The 13,784-nt window shown below is 41.4% G+C and overlaps 1 protein-coding gene across 2 annotated transcripts in view; it reads left to right on the top strand.

Annotated features, from left to right (window-relative positions):
* The window catches only part of LOC131219128 (sodium/proton antiporter 2), a 78,865-nt gene extending 65,299 nt beyond the window's left edge, over positions 1–13,566 (top strand). For both annotated transcript variants that reach the window (XM_058214129.1, XM_058214128.1), the window contains 2 exons: positions 12,184–12,478; positions 12,928–13,566. In XM_058214129.1, the coding sequence (XP_058070112.1) occupies positions 12,184–12,478; positions 12,928–13,089 (457 nt within the window). In that variant the 3' untranslated portion in view covers positions 13,090–13,566. The remainder of the gene's footprint in view (positions 1–12,183; positions 12,479–12,927) is intronic.
* Positions 13,567–13,784: the final 218 nt, after the last annotated feature.

Raw genomic sequence — 13,784 nt, 5'->3', positions numbered from 1 at the left:
AGAATTCCTTGACAAAAGCAATCACATCGTCCTTGATCTCACTCCCAAAAAACTGGGAAGAAGTCCATAAGGAAACCATTCGGCCCCGGAGCCTTGTCCCTACCATGGGAATTGACTGCCGCTTTCACTTCCTCCGACGACATCAGGCTTTCATGTGCAATGGCTTGAGATTCCAATAATGTTGGAAAATCCAAATTTTCCAATAACTGCCGCTCCAAGCTTGCAATGGAATTTTTCAATAGATTCACGTAACTAACTCTTCTCCTCAACCCTTTCTCTATTCACCAACAGGCTAAAATCCTCATGAAAGAATTTTGTATTGCTGTTCCCTTAAGGTAAACCACCCTAGATTGTTGTCTCCATTTGATTTCCTCTTGCTTGAGTTTATTTTTATAATCCAGAATGAATTGGGACTGCCAATTCTTTTACTCCTTAGAGAACATCCCTCCCTCCTCTTTAATGTCAAGCTTTTGGATGTTTTGGAGAATATTATCTTTCACCTTCTCTATTTCTCTTCCTGAAATGATCTTTTATTCATAGTTATTTTTTCTTTCTTTCTTTAAGACCTTTTAAGTTTCTGAAAAGAGTCTATGGCTGCCCACTTTTTATTGCACTTTTTGGGAAACATGGGGGAAATGGTTGAATTTTTCAATGAAACTTCAGGGATTGTTAAAAAAGACCTTAATACACACCTTTAAATCATAACATCTCAAAAAAGAAGTGCACATAATAAGTTTCTTTTGTATATGGTCTTAAGCTATGCATTGTCTGACTGAACTAATGCAACTATATTCATATTGAATGCATAAAATTTAGAGTGCGTGTGATGATCATTTCATCAAACACCCCAAAATACTTCGAAATTGGCCTCAATTGACAGCTAGTTGAAGGGAAATTTCAAAAAACATAATTTTTTTTAATAACTTTTTTATTTTTCGAAAGTTGACAAGGACTCAACAAATCAATTGATCAGCCCTCATACATGCTTGATTTTGAAAATTTCCCAATTTCCCCAAAATTTCCCAAATTGTACCACCTACACTCAAAGTTCGAAATTAGAGTGTTTGTGATGATCATTCATCAAATGCTCCTAAATACTTCAAAATTAGTCTCAATTGACAGCTGGTTGAAGGAAAATTTTGAAAAAAAACAAACATAGAGAACATGAAGAACCAATGGATATCAAAATCAAAACTCCAACTTCATGATTTTTCATGCAAAACTTGAAGAACTAATGGATTTGTAAACATTCGACACTGATTTAACATAATTTCAGCAAAAAAAAAAAAAAAAAGATCAGAAATTGAAAATGCTCACCATATCAAACATGTGGGATATATCAGCACTACCTGTGCATTTTGTATCGCACACATGAGATACAAGATATATTGTGGGATATATCAGCCAATATCGTCGATATTGAAAACATTGGTGATGGATACTAAACCCAGAGAACCTTCGACCCGAAAGATTTCCACCACTTTACCCACAAGTGGTAGAAGCCTTCGATTCCACCCACCGAAGCTCAAATCTAAATGGCTTTGGCCCCCAAATGTCGTTGTTCACCTCAAGTAAGATGGGCATGTGGTATGAAATTGGCCTTAGGAGCCCTCTTAACTTCGCAAGAGGGAACCTCTCCACTCATTTTGGCGATGCCAAGAATCTATCCAACCTTGAAATTATTGCCTCATCGCCCATTAGTCCATGTGTACTTAGCTTTGCTCATTGGAAATCCAATATCTCATTCGTACGGATATAAAGAGAAATTTGACATGCTTAGCTCGGGAGCCATTTGATTACTCAAATATGAAACGGATGATGTTAAAGTCCACGCCAATGCACCATGGGTATGGCCACTTGTGTCATATAAGTTGTAACAACTCCTGAGAGGGGTCCTCTGGCCGGCCCTACATGGGCTTGCAAACAACATAGAGAGTCGACTTAAATCCGAAGACACATTTAGAAAAACCACCAAAATCGAAAACGACCGCGCCAAGATTATTCTTTCCTCCAAATAGCTGAATTTCGGCAATCAAAATGCCCCCACAGGATCCTTTTACATCTGCATGCACCCGATCCTTATCTCGAACCCCTAAATCGTATCCATAATTCCCCTGTTGAAAGCCGAAAGCTTGGTTTCTTGAGCATTATGGTTTGAAATCTTTTAGATTTACACCCTAAAATTCTAGCTTAAGATTTTCATCGGGAAAATGACCTTGCCCTTTGCCACGGTGAGGCCCTTTGACTTTGTTACCCACTTCATAGTTAATTGTGCTTTCCAATCGAAGAAGCTCTCTCCGACCTTTGGGTGTATTCTTCAATGACCGCTTAAAATCTATCTTGGCATTAACTTCCCCATTGCTCCACTAATCGAAGATAAGCTTCAACATCCTAGTCCCTTGCGATGAAAGATGTTCAACATTTGGCCCAATCCTTTCTATTATGTCCTTTGTCCAATTGATATCTTCATCTAATAGAGATCTGGTAACCATCGTCTTACCAGGAGGCCCTAGAGGTGCAAGTAGCAACACGTCTCGATTGGGGTGCCCTTTCTCTCTCCGTAATTTGGAGCGGGGTGACATCCAAAGTTTCCGATATATCATCGCCCGGAGTCCAGGGGTTTCCTCCAATTGGCATTCATTATTGATGAGGACATCACTTCATGTACACCTTTGTGTATGTGTGTATGTATTAGAGGAGGTGGGTCGCATTGATTTCCCTGTGGTTAGGCGAGTACCCTTGATCATGTGAAGACCCCATGTGCATGCGCGGGCATCCGGAAGACCCCACACTAGGAATATGCACATGGATTGCTTTAGGAAGTGATTTGGACTGTTGGATTCGAGGGACGCGACGATCGGGCCGTTGGATCGCATGGATCACATGTTCGGGTCATTGATCGTGGATCGTCTTCATTAGTTTTTAGACTTTATCATCTTTTAGGATTTAGTTTATGATTACTTTATGTTTGGACACCTTATAACTGATTTTAGTTGATTTTTCTTTAGACTATGGTCATTTTCATCAAATTTTATAAGATAGGGTTGAATTTGTAATTTTTGAAAGTTATTAAAGCTATAAAATGGGGGTGGGGGGTGTCCTCTCTTCATTAGGTTTTTTGAGAAAAAAGAAGAAGTGAAAAGCTCTTTTCTTCTTCTTCCATCTTCATGTGATTTGGAAGGAAGATTGGTGCGAAGTTAATCTTTATTAATAGAGGTGTGAGGTCTCCATCTATCACTCTCATTATCATCCCCTCATCAACCATTGAGGTATTCTTCAAGTTGTTCAATTTTCTCCATCCCAAACCTTCCCCATTCTTCCAATCCTTCATCCTTCCACACTTATCGACGAACCAAACCCTCACAACCTAGCCCACACGTGTGACCGTATGACCACACGTGTGAATCCATAGGGTTGGCTATATGGCCACTTTCTTGTCCCATTGGATTGCTTCTTCTTCCATCTTTACGTGATTTGGAAGGAAGATTGGTGCGAAGCTAATCTTTATCAATGGAGGTATGAGGTCTCTATCTATCACTCTCATTATCATCCCTTCATCAACCATCGAGGTATTCTTCAAGTTCTTCGATTTTCTCCATCCCAAACCTTCCCCATTCTTCCAATCCTTCATCATTCCACACTTATCGACGAACCAAACCCTCACAACCTAGCCCACACGTGTGACCGTATGACCACACGTGTGAATCCATAGGGTTGGCTATATGGCCACTTTTTCGTTCTATTGGTTTTCCCTTGCCCTTGCATCAAAACCCTACTTTCCCTTTTCCTAACCTTAACCCTAAACCTATAAATCCTTAATTTTCCTATTTCCTCAAATTACTAAACCTTAATTATACACATCCTTCAATTAAGCCTAAATCCTTACAATCCTTTCATCCAAAACCCTAATTCCCTCATCCTAATACCCAAGTCCTTTAATCCCTCTCTCCAATTACCCCATTAACCCTAATTCCAAGTTTTTCCCCAATTTTCCCTAAACCCTGGTTTCACCCTAGATAGTATTAGCCCTTCTCCTTTAAAATAGGCTTTACCCTATGTTACTTGGATGTCTCTACATCCATTAGATATTAGTTTCCCTCATTTAATGGCCCTGTAGGATGATGCCTGTTAACCTAGGCTAGAATCATGCATGGTGTTCTCTTGGGATTTTGATATTTGTGATGATGATAGAAAGTTTTGTGGATTTTTTTTTTTTTTAATTAATTAAGTTAATTTTGTTGATTGATTTCACACAATATTTAAGTTCATGCATCGGTCCTACATCATAATGTCCTTCAAAAAAACCAAGAGGCTCCACCATCTCCGCAACCTCTTCATCTGACAAATTCCTCATAAAGGGGGAGACCACACATTGCATATATGATCATATTGCTGAAATATTTTTTCACAGTTTAGAGTATCCTATTGCTGAATTTTCAGCTAGCATTTCCACTTATACCATTGCTGAATTTCCAGCATAGTAATCTCAGGTTGTCACATTTCTGAATTTTTAGTTTGTAATTTTCAGATTACACTCTTGCGGAATTTTTGGTTTGGTACCCTCGGATTACCACCTTGCTGAATTTTCAACATAATATTTGAGGGTAGTGGCTTGCTGAATTTTCAGATTAGTGTTTCTAGCGTGTCCAATTTGATCTCTAGGTTGGTTCTATCATTGTCATAACACAGTCCTAGGACCTAGGGTTTCCTTTGGAAGTTTCCTTATGTATCCCCACTCGTTCGGGATGTGGTTTTGTCTACAACCAATGATGAATTTAGAGTAGATTGCCGAGGCCCTTAATGCGATTAATAATCGTCTGCCGGCCATTGAAGCGCACAATCGAATCACCGCCACTCAATTAACCGCGACCAATGCGCGTGTCAATCAACTTGAGGCCTCCCTACAGGCAAACCCCGACATTGGGGAAGATGTTCAATCTCAGGCTGGAGATCAAGTTGATAAGCGAGTGCGTGATCGTGGCCAAGGCCTTGGATGTGGTCGAGCACAAGTGCCACCACGACGTGAGGAACGTCATGACCATTATGATCCAAATGCACAAGTCATGAAGGGTGTAAAAGTTGAGGCTCCCAGTTTTGATTGTCGCTTGGACCTCAAAGCATTCCTCGATCGGGTGGCAGACATGGACCACTATTTTGAGTGGTATGATGTCTGATGCTCGTCGGGTGAGATTTGCCAAGATGAAGTTGGTGGGCCAGGCCAAACTTTTTTGCACCAATATGGAGCGTAAAATTGAAAAGAAAGAACCCCCAGTTGCGCACTGGGTTGAGATGAAAGAAGTCATTGAAGAAAAGTATCTCCCTCTTTCTCATCGCCAAAGGCTTTTGGACCAGTGGCAGACCTTGCACCAAGGATCCATGACTGTGCTAGATTACATCACCAGGTTTGAGGAATACATGATGCGATGTGACATTGAGGAGGGCCTGATGATTACATTGTCCAAATTCAGGATGGGCCTTCGATTCGAGATCCAACGAGAACTTTATTCTCGTGACGTTGGCATATTGGAGCACATGTACCAAGTAGTGTAAGACATTGAACACTATCTCAAAGCACCAGTTGGTAGGTGTTATGACTCTCGGGATCCAAGTGTTAAGACTTGTCCTCAAGGGACTAAGCCTAACATGGGGAGTCAGTCCAAACCCCAAATTGGTTCCCAGTCCAACCCTAGAGATGTTAAAGGAAAATAGATAGTAAGTGCTAGCTCTAGGGGAGGTGAGTAAACACGATGCTTCAATTGTCAAGGATTTGGTCACTTTGCGTATCAGTGTCCCTGGAAAGATAAGAACAATGCTTTGGTGATTGACGATAGTGAGGAAGAAGGAGATGAATAGGGTGATTTTGAAAAAGAAGTCTATCAGCCCAATATCATTAGTGCTAGTGATGAGAAAGTAGAAGAAGAAGAGACCATGCCACTTGTAGTAGTCAGGTGCGCCTTGACCAATGCTAAGTAGAATGATGATTGGTGTTAGACTACGATATTTTATACATATGCAAAATGTGGAGAGAAGAATTGCAAGGTGATCGTCAATAGTGGCAACTGTACCAATGTAGTCTCCACTAACACTTTGTCCCGTTTGGGTTTGAAACCTGAACCGCATCGTCAACCCTATAGAGTGTCATGGGTGGATGTATCTTTCATGCCTGTTACCTAGCGATATCTCATGCCCGTTAACTTTGGATCATATTTAGATTTGCTGTGGTGCAACGTTTTACCTATGGATGTTGGACATCATTTTGGGACGACCTTGGTTATTTGATCGCGATGTGACAATATACGACCGCTTAAATGCGTGCTCATTCATGCATCAAGGCGAGAAGATCACTCTAGTTTCACTCCCACTAAAAAGCAATGCGGCGAAGAAAGCTAAGGGGAAGTCGAACAATTAAAGGGATCCGAGGAAATCCCAACCTAAGTCTCTCCATGTTATCAACGCCAAGGAGTTTGAGAGAGAGACTATAGTGTATTCGATGGTGCACGCCTTAGTGACTAGAGAAGTTACACTCGAGGTTGGTGTAGGACCCCTCGAAGTGAAGTCGATTATGGATAAGTTTCACGATATATTTCCAGAGGAGTTATCAGATGAGCTTCCACCCATGAGGGACATTCAGCATGCCATTTATCTTGCCCCTGGAGCGACTCCACCAAACATTCCTCATTATCAAATGAACCCAACGGAGCATGCAGAGTTGAAGAAGCAGATAGATAAGCTCCTTAGGAAGGGTTTCATTCAACAAAGTTTAAGTCCGTGTGTTGTGTCAGCGGTTCTTACGCCTAAGAAAGACGGCACGTGACGCATGTGTGGACAGTAGAGCCATAAATAAAATCACGATCAATTACCGGTTTCTCATACCGTGTCTTGATGATATGTTAGACATGATAGTGGGTGCCATCATCTTTTCAAAGATTGACCTCGAGCGGGTATCACCAAATACGTGTACGCCTAGGAGATGAGTGGAAGACAGCCTTCAAGACGTATGATGAGCTATAAAAGTAGCTAGTCATGCCATTTGGCTTGACTAACACCCCAAGCACATTTATGAGAGTGATGACCCATGTGTTGAGACCCTTTTGTGGGTAAGTTCCTTGTGGTGTATTTTGATGACATTCTTATCTATAGCTCATCAAAAGAACAACACCTCCACCATCTGAGGCAAGTTTGCAGGGTCTTTAGAACTGAAAACCTATACGCCAACTTTAAGAAGTGTACATTTATGTCAAAGAGCATTATCTTCTTAGGGTTCATCGTATCATCTGAAGGCATGAGAGTAGACCCCAAGAAAGCTCGCGCCATAGTTGAATGGCTTGAACCGCGCAATATTCATGTGGTGCAAACCTTTCATGACTTGGCAACTTTTTATAGGTGGTTCATTAGAGGATTTAACTCCGTTATGGCTCCCATCACGGATTGCATCAAAAAAGGAGAGTTTGTATGGATTAAAGCTGCCTCTAAAGCTTTTAAGGAGATTAAGGGCAAGATGAGCGAAGCCCCTGTCATGTGCCTTCCAGACTTTTCCAAAATCTTTGAGGTCGCATGTGACACATCTGGGGTAAGTATAGGTGGCGTGCTCAGTCGGGAAGGGTGCCCCATTGCTTATTTTAGTGAGAAGTTGAATGAGGCAAAGCAACAATATTCCACCAATGACAAAGAGTTCTATGCGGTCGTCCAATCCTTGCGCCATTGGCGGCATTATTTATTACCGCAAGAATTTGTCTTGTTCTTTGACCACGAGACCTTACGTTACCTCAGTTCTTAGAAGAAACTAAACTCTAGGCATGCTAAATGGGTCCAATTTTTCAGGAATACTCTTTGTTCTTAAACATAAGGTTGGGGTCGAGAACAAACTTCGATGCCCTTAGTCATCGTGTGGCTCTCTACTCCAAAGTATGAGAGTGGAAGTGATCAGCTGAGAGATGAGTAAGGAGTATCCTACATGCTAGTACTTTGGTGATTTGTATGCATCACTACGAGATGGTTAGTCGACCGACGGTCGCGGGTTTGTCATCATCGAGGAGTTCCTATTTAAAAGTGACAGACTCTGCATTCCTCGTACCTCCCTCCGTGATGTCCCAGTCTACGAACTTCATGCAGGAGGGGTAGTTGGTCAGTTGGGGAGGGACACGACCATTGCCCTTGTGACGGATATACTGCTTGGCCAAGACTCAAGCGAGATGTAGCCAAGAGCGTTGGGCAATGCAGGACTTGTCAATTGACAAAGCAGAGAAAACAAAATACATGATTGTATATGCCTTTGCTAGTACCCCATGCTCTGTAGCAGGACATCAGTATGGATTTCGTGTTGGGCTTACCGAAAACTATCAAGAAACTTGATTCCATATTTGTTATTGTAGACCGTTTATCCAAAATGGCCTATTTCATTCCGTGCTCGAAAACTTCAAATGCCTCCAATGTGGCTAAGATTTTCTTTAGGGAGGTAGTGCATTTATATGGTCTACTTAAGACCATAGTGTTTGATCATGATGTATGCTTTATGAGCTATTTTTAGAAGACACCATGGCATATGATGGGGACAAGGCTTAAATTTTCATCTGCCTATCACCCTCAAACGAACGGTTAGATTGAGGTTGTCAATAGGAGTCTTGGAAACTTGCTTTAGATGCCTTGCGGGTGATCACGTCCGAACTTGGGATACTGTTTTTCCTATAACCGAGTTAACATATAATAGTTCCATTAATAGGTCCATAGACATGAGTCCCTTTGAGGTTGTGTATAGCTACAAACCTAGGAAACCTGTAGATCTCATACCTATGTTTGTGTCCCATAACTCATCCGAGTCAGCACATGAGTTTGCATGTCACATACATGAGTGGTATAGTGAGATCAGGAAGCGAATTAACGTAAGTAATGAAAAATACAAAGCATTTGCTAACTCTCATCACAGGTTTTATGAATTCCAAGTAGGAGATTACATCATGGTTCGTATGAGGCTTGAACGGTTCCCACATGGGGCCATTAAAAAGTTACGAGTGCATAGTGTAGGACCATACAAAATACTACAGAAACTGGGTCCTAATGCGTATGTAGTAGACCTTCCACCTACCATGGGAATTAGCTCTACTTTTAATATGGAAGATCTAGTATGATACAAGGGCCCTACTACTTCGCCTTCTGATCCATTCTCAGGACCTCCCACAGACCATGACCTAGTCCCAAACCCACGACCCCTACCTGACCAATCATCCCAACCTTTGCCACCCTTACCCTCATTGCCTTCTCGAAGTGAACAAGTTGAAGACATACTGGATGCACAAGTGGTTTCCACTCGCCATGGGGGATTTCAGAAATTCTTCGTTAAGTGGAAGCACTGGCCGATTTCAGATAGTACTTGGATTACAGAGGTGAGCAATATCATTTGATTCTAGACATTTTGGAGCACTACGGGAGTTTTAGTCCGCCAGAGGCGAACTCTTCTCCGCCGCGGTGAGTTGATGAGACATCACTTCACGTATACCTTGGCCGTTACAGGGCCGTAACAGCCGTTATGCCCTGTATCGTAAAGGTAATGGTGGTGGCCGTTATAGCCACCGTTACCGTTACAGAACACCTTGGGACCGTTAGATTCAAGGGACGTGATGATCGGGCCTTTGGATCGCGTGGATCACATGATCGGGCCATTGATTGTGGCTCGTCTTCATCCGTTTTTAGACTTTATCATCTTTTAGGATTTAATTTATGATTACTTTATGTTTGGACACTTTGTGAGTGATTTTAGTTGATTTTTCTTTAGACTAGCGTCATTTTCATTAAGTTTCATAAGACAAGGTTGAATTTGTAATTTTTGAAAGTTATTGAAGCTATAAAAGAGGGGTGGGGCATGTGACTCATCGGGGTGGGCTCTACGGTGATATGTTCATGAAATCCGCTCCGACCATTAGGTTCTTGAAAGTAATTTTACCGTAGATCCAAATGAACAGACATTCGTAATTCAAGTGGGCCATACCAAGAGAAACAGTGTGAGAAGGATAGGCCTACCGTTAAAGTTTTTACTGGGCCCATTGTGATATTGACGTGGAGTCCACTCCAACCATTACCTGCCTCCTAGCAATACATGCATGGGGACAAAAATTCTCACCCATACGTGATTTATGTGGGCCATACATAAAGAAACAGTTATAATGGTGGGCATTTCCTGCACTATTTCCGCTCATATGGCCCACTTGAATTATGTATGCGGGTGATTTTTTTTTTTTTTTTTAGCGATATGGGTAAATTCTTGTCATGCATCTCATGATCGAAGTGGGTTTCACATACTCATCAAGGTGGGCGCACCCCAGCCCTCCCTGTCTTGCCTGCCTGTTGACATTTTTATGCATGCCCACTCTTCCAGCAGCAACCTCCCTGCTGGTGAGTATTGAAAGTGTTTTGTGAGCCCCACCATAATGTTGTGTTTTATCTATGCTGTTCATTTTGCTAGATCATTTTATGGCATTAGCTAAAAAATTAGGCAGATCCAAACCTCAGTTGAACCACACTAGGGGAAACAGTGGTGATTGAACGTCCACCATTCAAAATTTCTTCAAGGCCACAAAAGCCTTGGATCAAGCTGATATTTGTGTTTTCCCTTCATCCAGTCTATATGACCTAATCAACCGGTTGGATGGCAAATAAACATTACAGTGGGCCTTAGGAAGTTTTTAGTGGTGGGTGTTCAATAACCATTGTTTTTTGTGGTGTGGTCCACCTGAGATTTGGACCTGCCTTATTTTTCAAAACATGTCATAAAATGAGCTTGCAAAATAGGTGGGCAGCTTGGATCAAACACATACATCATTGTGGGGCCCATGAGCAGTGACCAGTGGTAAAGTCACTACCGTCAGCCTCAGCCTGAGCAGATTAGGTGAGACCCTGGACTCACCCAAGACGGTGTGGCCCTTACCATGGGGCCCACCTTGATGTATGTATTCTGCACATATGCTGTCCATCCGTTTTTCCAGATCATATTAGGGCATTATGCGAAAAATGAAGCAGATCCAATTATCAGGTGGACCATACCATAGAAAAGAGAGGTGACTGACCATTAATGAGCCACCAAAGTTTTGGATCAAGCTGATATTTGTTTTTCCTCTTCATCCAGGCTTATGTGACCTTATCAATTGATTGGATGGAAAATATACACTATAGAAACATTAAGATGCACCCTTAAGAAGTTTTTAATGGTAAGGCCTTCAATTACCACTGTTTCCTATGGTATGCTCTTCCTGATAATTGCATCTCTTCATTTTTGGTATAATACCCTAAATTGATCTGGAAAAACGGATGGACAAAGTGGATACAAAATACATACATCAAGCTGGGCCCCTCGGTAAGGGTGGCACTGTCTTGGGTCAGTCCAGGGTCTCACCTAATCCGCTTCCCAACCTCAGCATGCAATACACATCCCCTCGCCTGTCTTGCCTCAGAGTGCCAACAAGGTGGGCCCATCTTGATGTGTATGTGAAATCCACTCTGATAAATAAGGTGTGTGGCAAGAATTTATCAATAAGGTTCAAAAATCACCCACATTCATAATTTAATTGGACCATATAAGCGGAAACAGTGAAGGGAACCCCCACTGTCCAAACTATTTGGCTTCATATGGCCCCATATAAATCACATACAGGTCTAAAATTTGGTCCCCATGCATGTATTGTTACGAGGCAGCTAATGGTTTTCAATGGTAGGCATCACTTCTCCACTGTTTCTCTTGGTATGGCCCACGTGAATCACAAATCTTTCTGTTCTTTTGGACCTACTGTTAAATTACTATCAAGAACCTAATGGTTGGAGTGGATTTCACGAACACATCACTGTAGAGCCCACCCCTGTCCCATTCACTCCCACTACGGATACCTACAAAGATTATTGATTTGCAATTTCTTATTTCAAGGAAGAACTAAATTAGCTTGGTTTCATAGCTTGCTCGTTTTACAAGCTATAATTGCTAGGCATCTGAAATATTTTCTCAGTTGTGTAGAAGTCGAGATTTGTGTTCATGAAATTCTATATTTGCATGTTCTTGTGTGTAATATAGACAAAACAAGAATAATTATTTAGAAGTTGCAAGGTCATTGCACCTAGCACATTTTGGCAGGGGCCAAAGAAGGGAATTGTGATCAGTATTTGTTTCTGTGTGCTGACAGTTGTATTTCGTGCATTTTGCAGCCTTGAGGCTGCTGGTGTTTTGAGAGAATTGGCGAATTACCTTGATGCCCACATCCCAAATAGTGAGTTGATTGCAAGTGCAATAGGTGTTGTATCAGCAATTATAGATAATGTGCCGCTCGTTGCAGCGACAATGGGAATGTATGATCTAACATCGTTCCCACAAGATTCTGAGTTTTGGCAGCTGATTGCTTTTTGCGCGGGCACCGGAGGTTCTATGCTTGTCATTGGCTCTGCAGCTGGGGTTGCATTTATGGGAATGGAAAAGGTGGATTTCTTTTGGTACCTACGGAAGGTATATAATGATGTCGTCCCCAAAATTACTGCTACGAAAAAAAAGAAGAAAAAGTGAAGCTCTTTAAGTTTAGGATTTTGAATCCCACTCTTACTGCATGTGCCTATGTAGCACCTCTCTGCAAGATCTGGGTTGTTATTCAGGTGGACAATCAGGCTAGTTGGTCCAACTTGTATGAAGAAATGGATGTTTACATACAAATGCAGTCCACCTGGTGATTGACCACCCTCATTTTGCAGCATGGAAAGTACATGATGGTGCCTGACCTTATGAACCACTTGGGTCATGCACCCACATTCTGCATGATGAGAGTGGGATTCTGAATGCTACTCTTGCAAATAGCCTGAACAGGGATCTGGTGATAGGGCCAAAACAATAACCTAGTTTTTTTTTTTTAATTTTAAATTTTTTTTTTTTAAATTACTGAAAGCAGTGGTTGTGTTATGTAGGTGAGCGGATTTGCCTTTGCAGGTTATACCACGGGTATTGTTGCATATTTAGCAATGCAAAATCTCCACTTTTCGTTCCCCAACGCTTTCGCTCAGATTCCTGCTCAGGTTCCTTTTCTTTCTAGCTATTACTTACACATGATGTTTCAGGCCACCTCATAATCAGTAGGTAGTTCAATCTTGTTTGTATTGGACCATATCTGCCAATACATATTGACACGTGTTATGACAAAGGAATAGTTGTTCTCAGTATCAACAAAAATAACATAAGACTATCATACACCATCAGAGATTTGCCAATATGGTAGGCATTTGGAGATGCATATCAGGTATTGTTCATCAACCAGATTTATCAAATGCTCAGACAGTGCAGTGCTTTTGGCCAGCGGCCATTGCTTTGGAGTTTTCTTCCTAAATTATATGATTCACAGAGATGAAATGGATGGATTGGTGTGGTGTATGAAATTTTGTTGGATCCCCATAACTGTAATAGCGGGGCACGACAAAGTAATACAGGAAAGGAGCCATGGAAGATGAGACGCTAGCTGCTTTTATTTGTTTAGCTTGATGAATGTGGTCTCTTGTGACTATGAAAATCAGCATTCGTAATTCAATAAAATTGATGCGGTTTCTTCCTTAGATTTGTGCCTCATGATCTTAATACTAATAATTGCTCATCTGTTAAAAAAAAAAAAAAAGGAATGTTTATGCCCATGTTTGAAAACATTCATGCCCTTGTTGTTGTCCCATGAAATGCCTTGCTATTATTTAAAATATATATAGCATATAGAGGTATGAGACAAGCTAGGGCACCCGTAATGTTTGTGAGGCCTTGAGATGCAACTCAATTGCATGCA

Source organism: Magnolia sinica, chromosome 11 (genome assembly GCF_029962835.1).
Source record: "Magnolia sinica isolate HGM2019 chromosome 11, MsV1, whole genome shotgun sequence".
Taxonomy (NCBI): Eukaryota; Viridiplantae; Streptophyta; class Magnoliopsida; order Magnoliales; family Magnoliaceae; genus Magnolia; species Magnolia sinica.
Note: the sequence above shows the minus strand (reverse complement) of the source record. Positions and strands in the feature narration are given on the sequence as shown.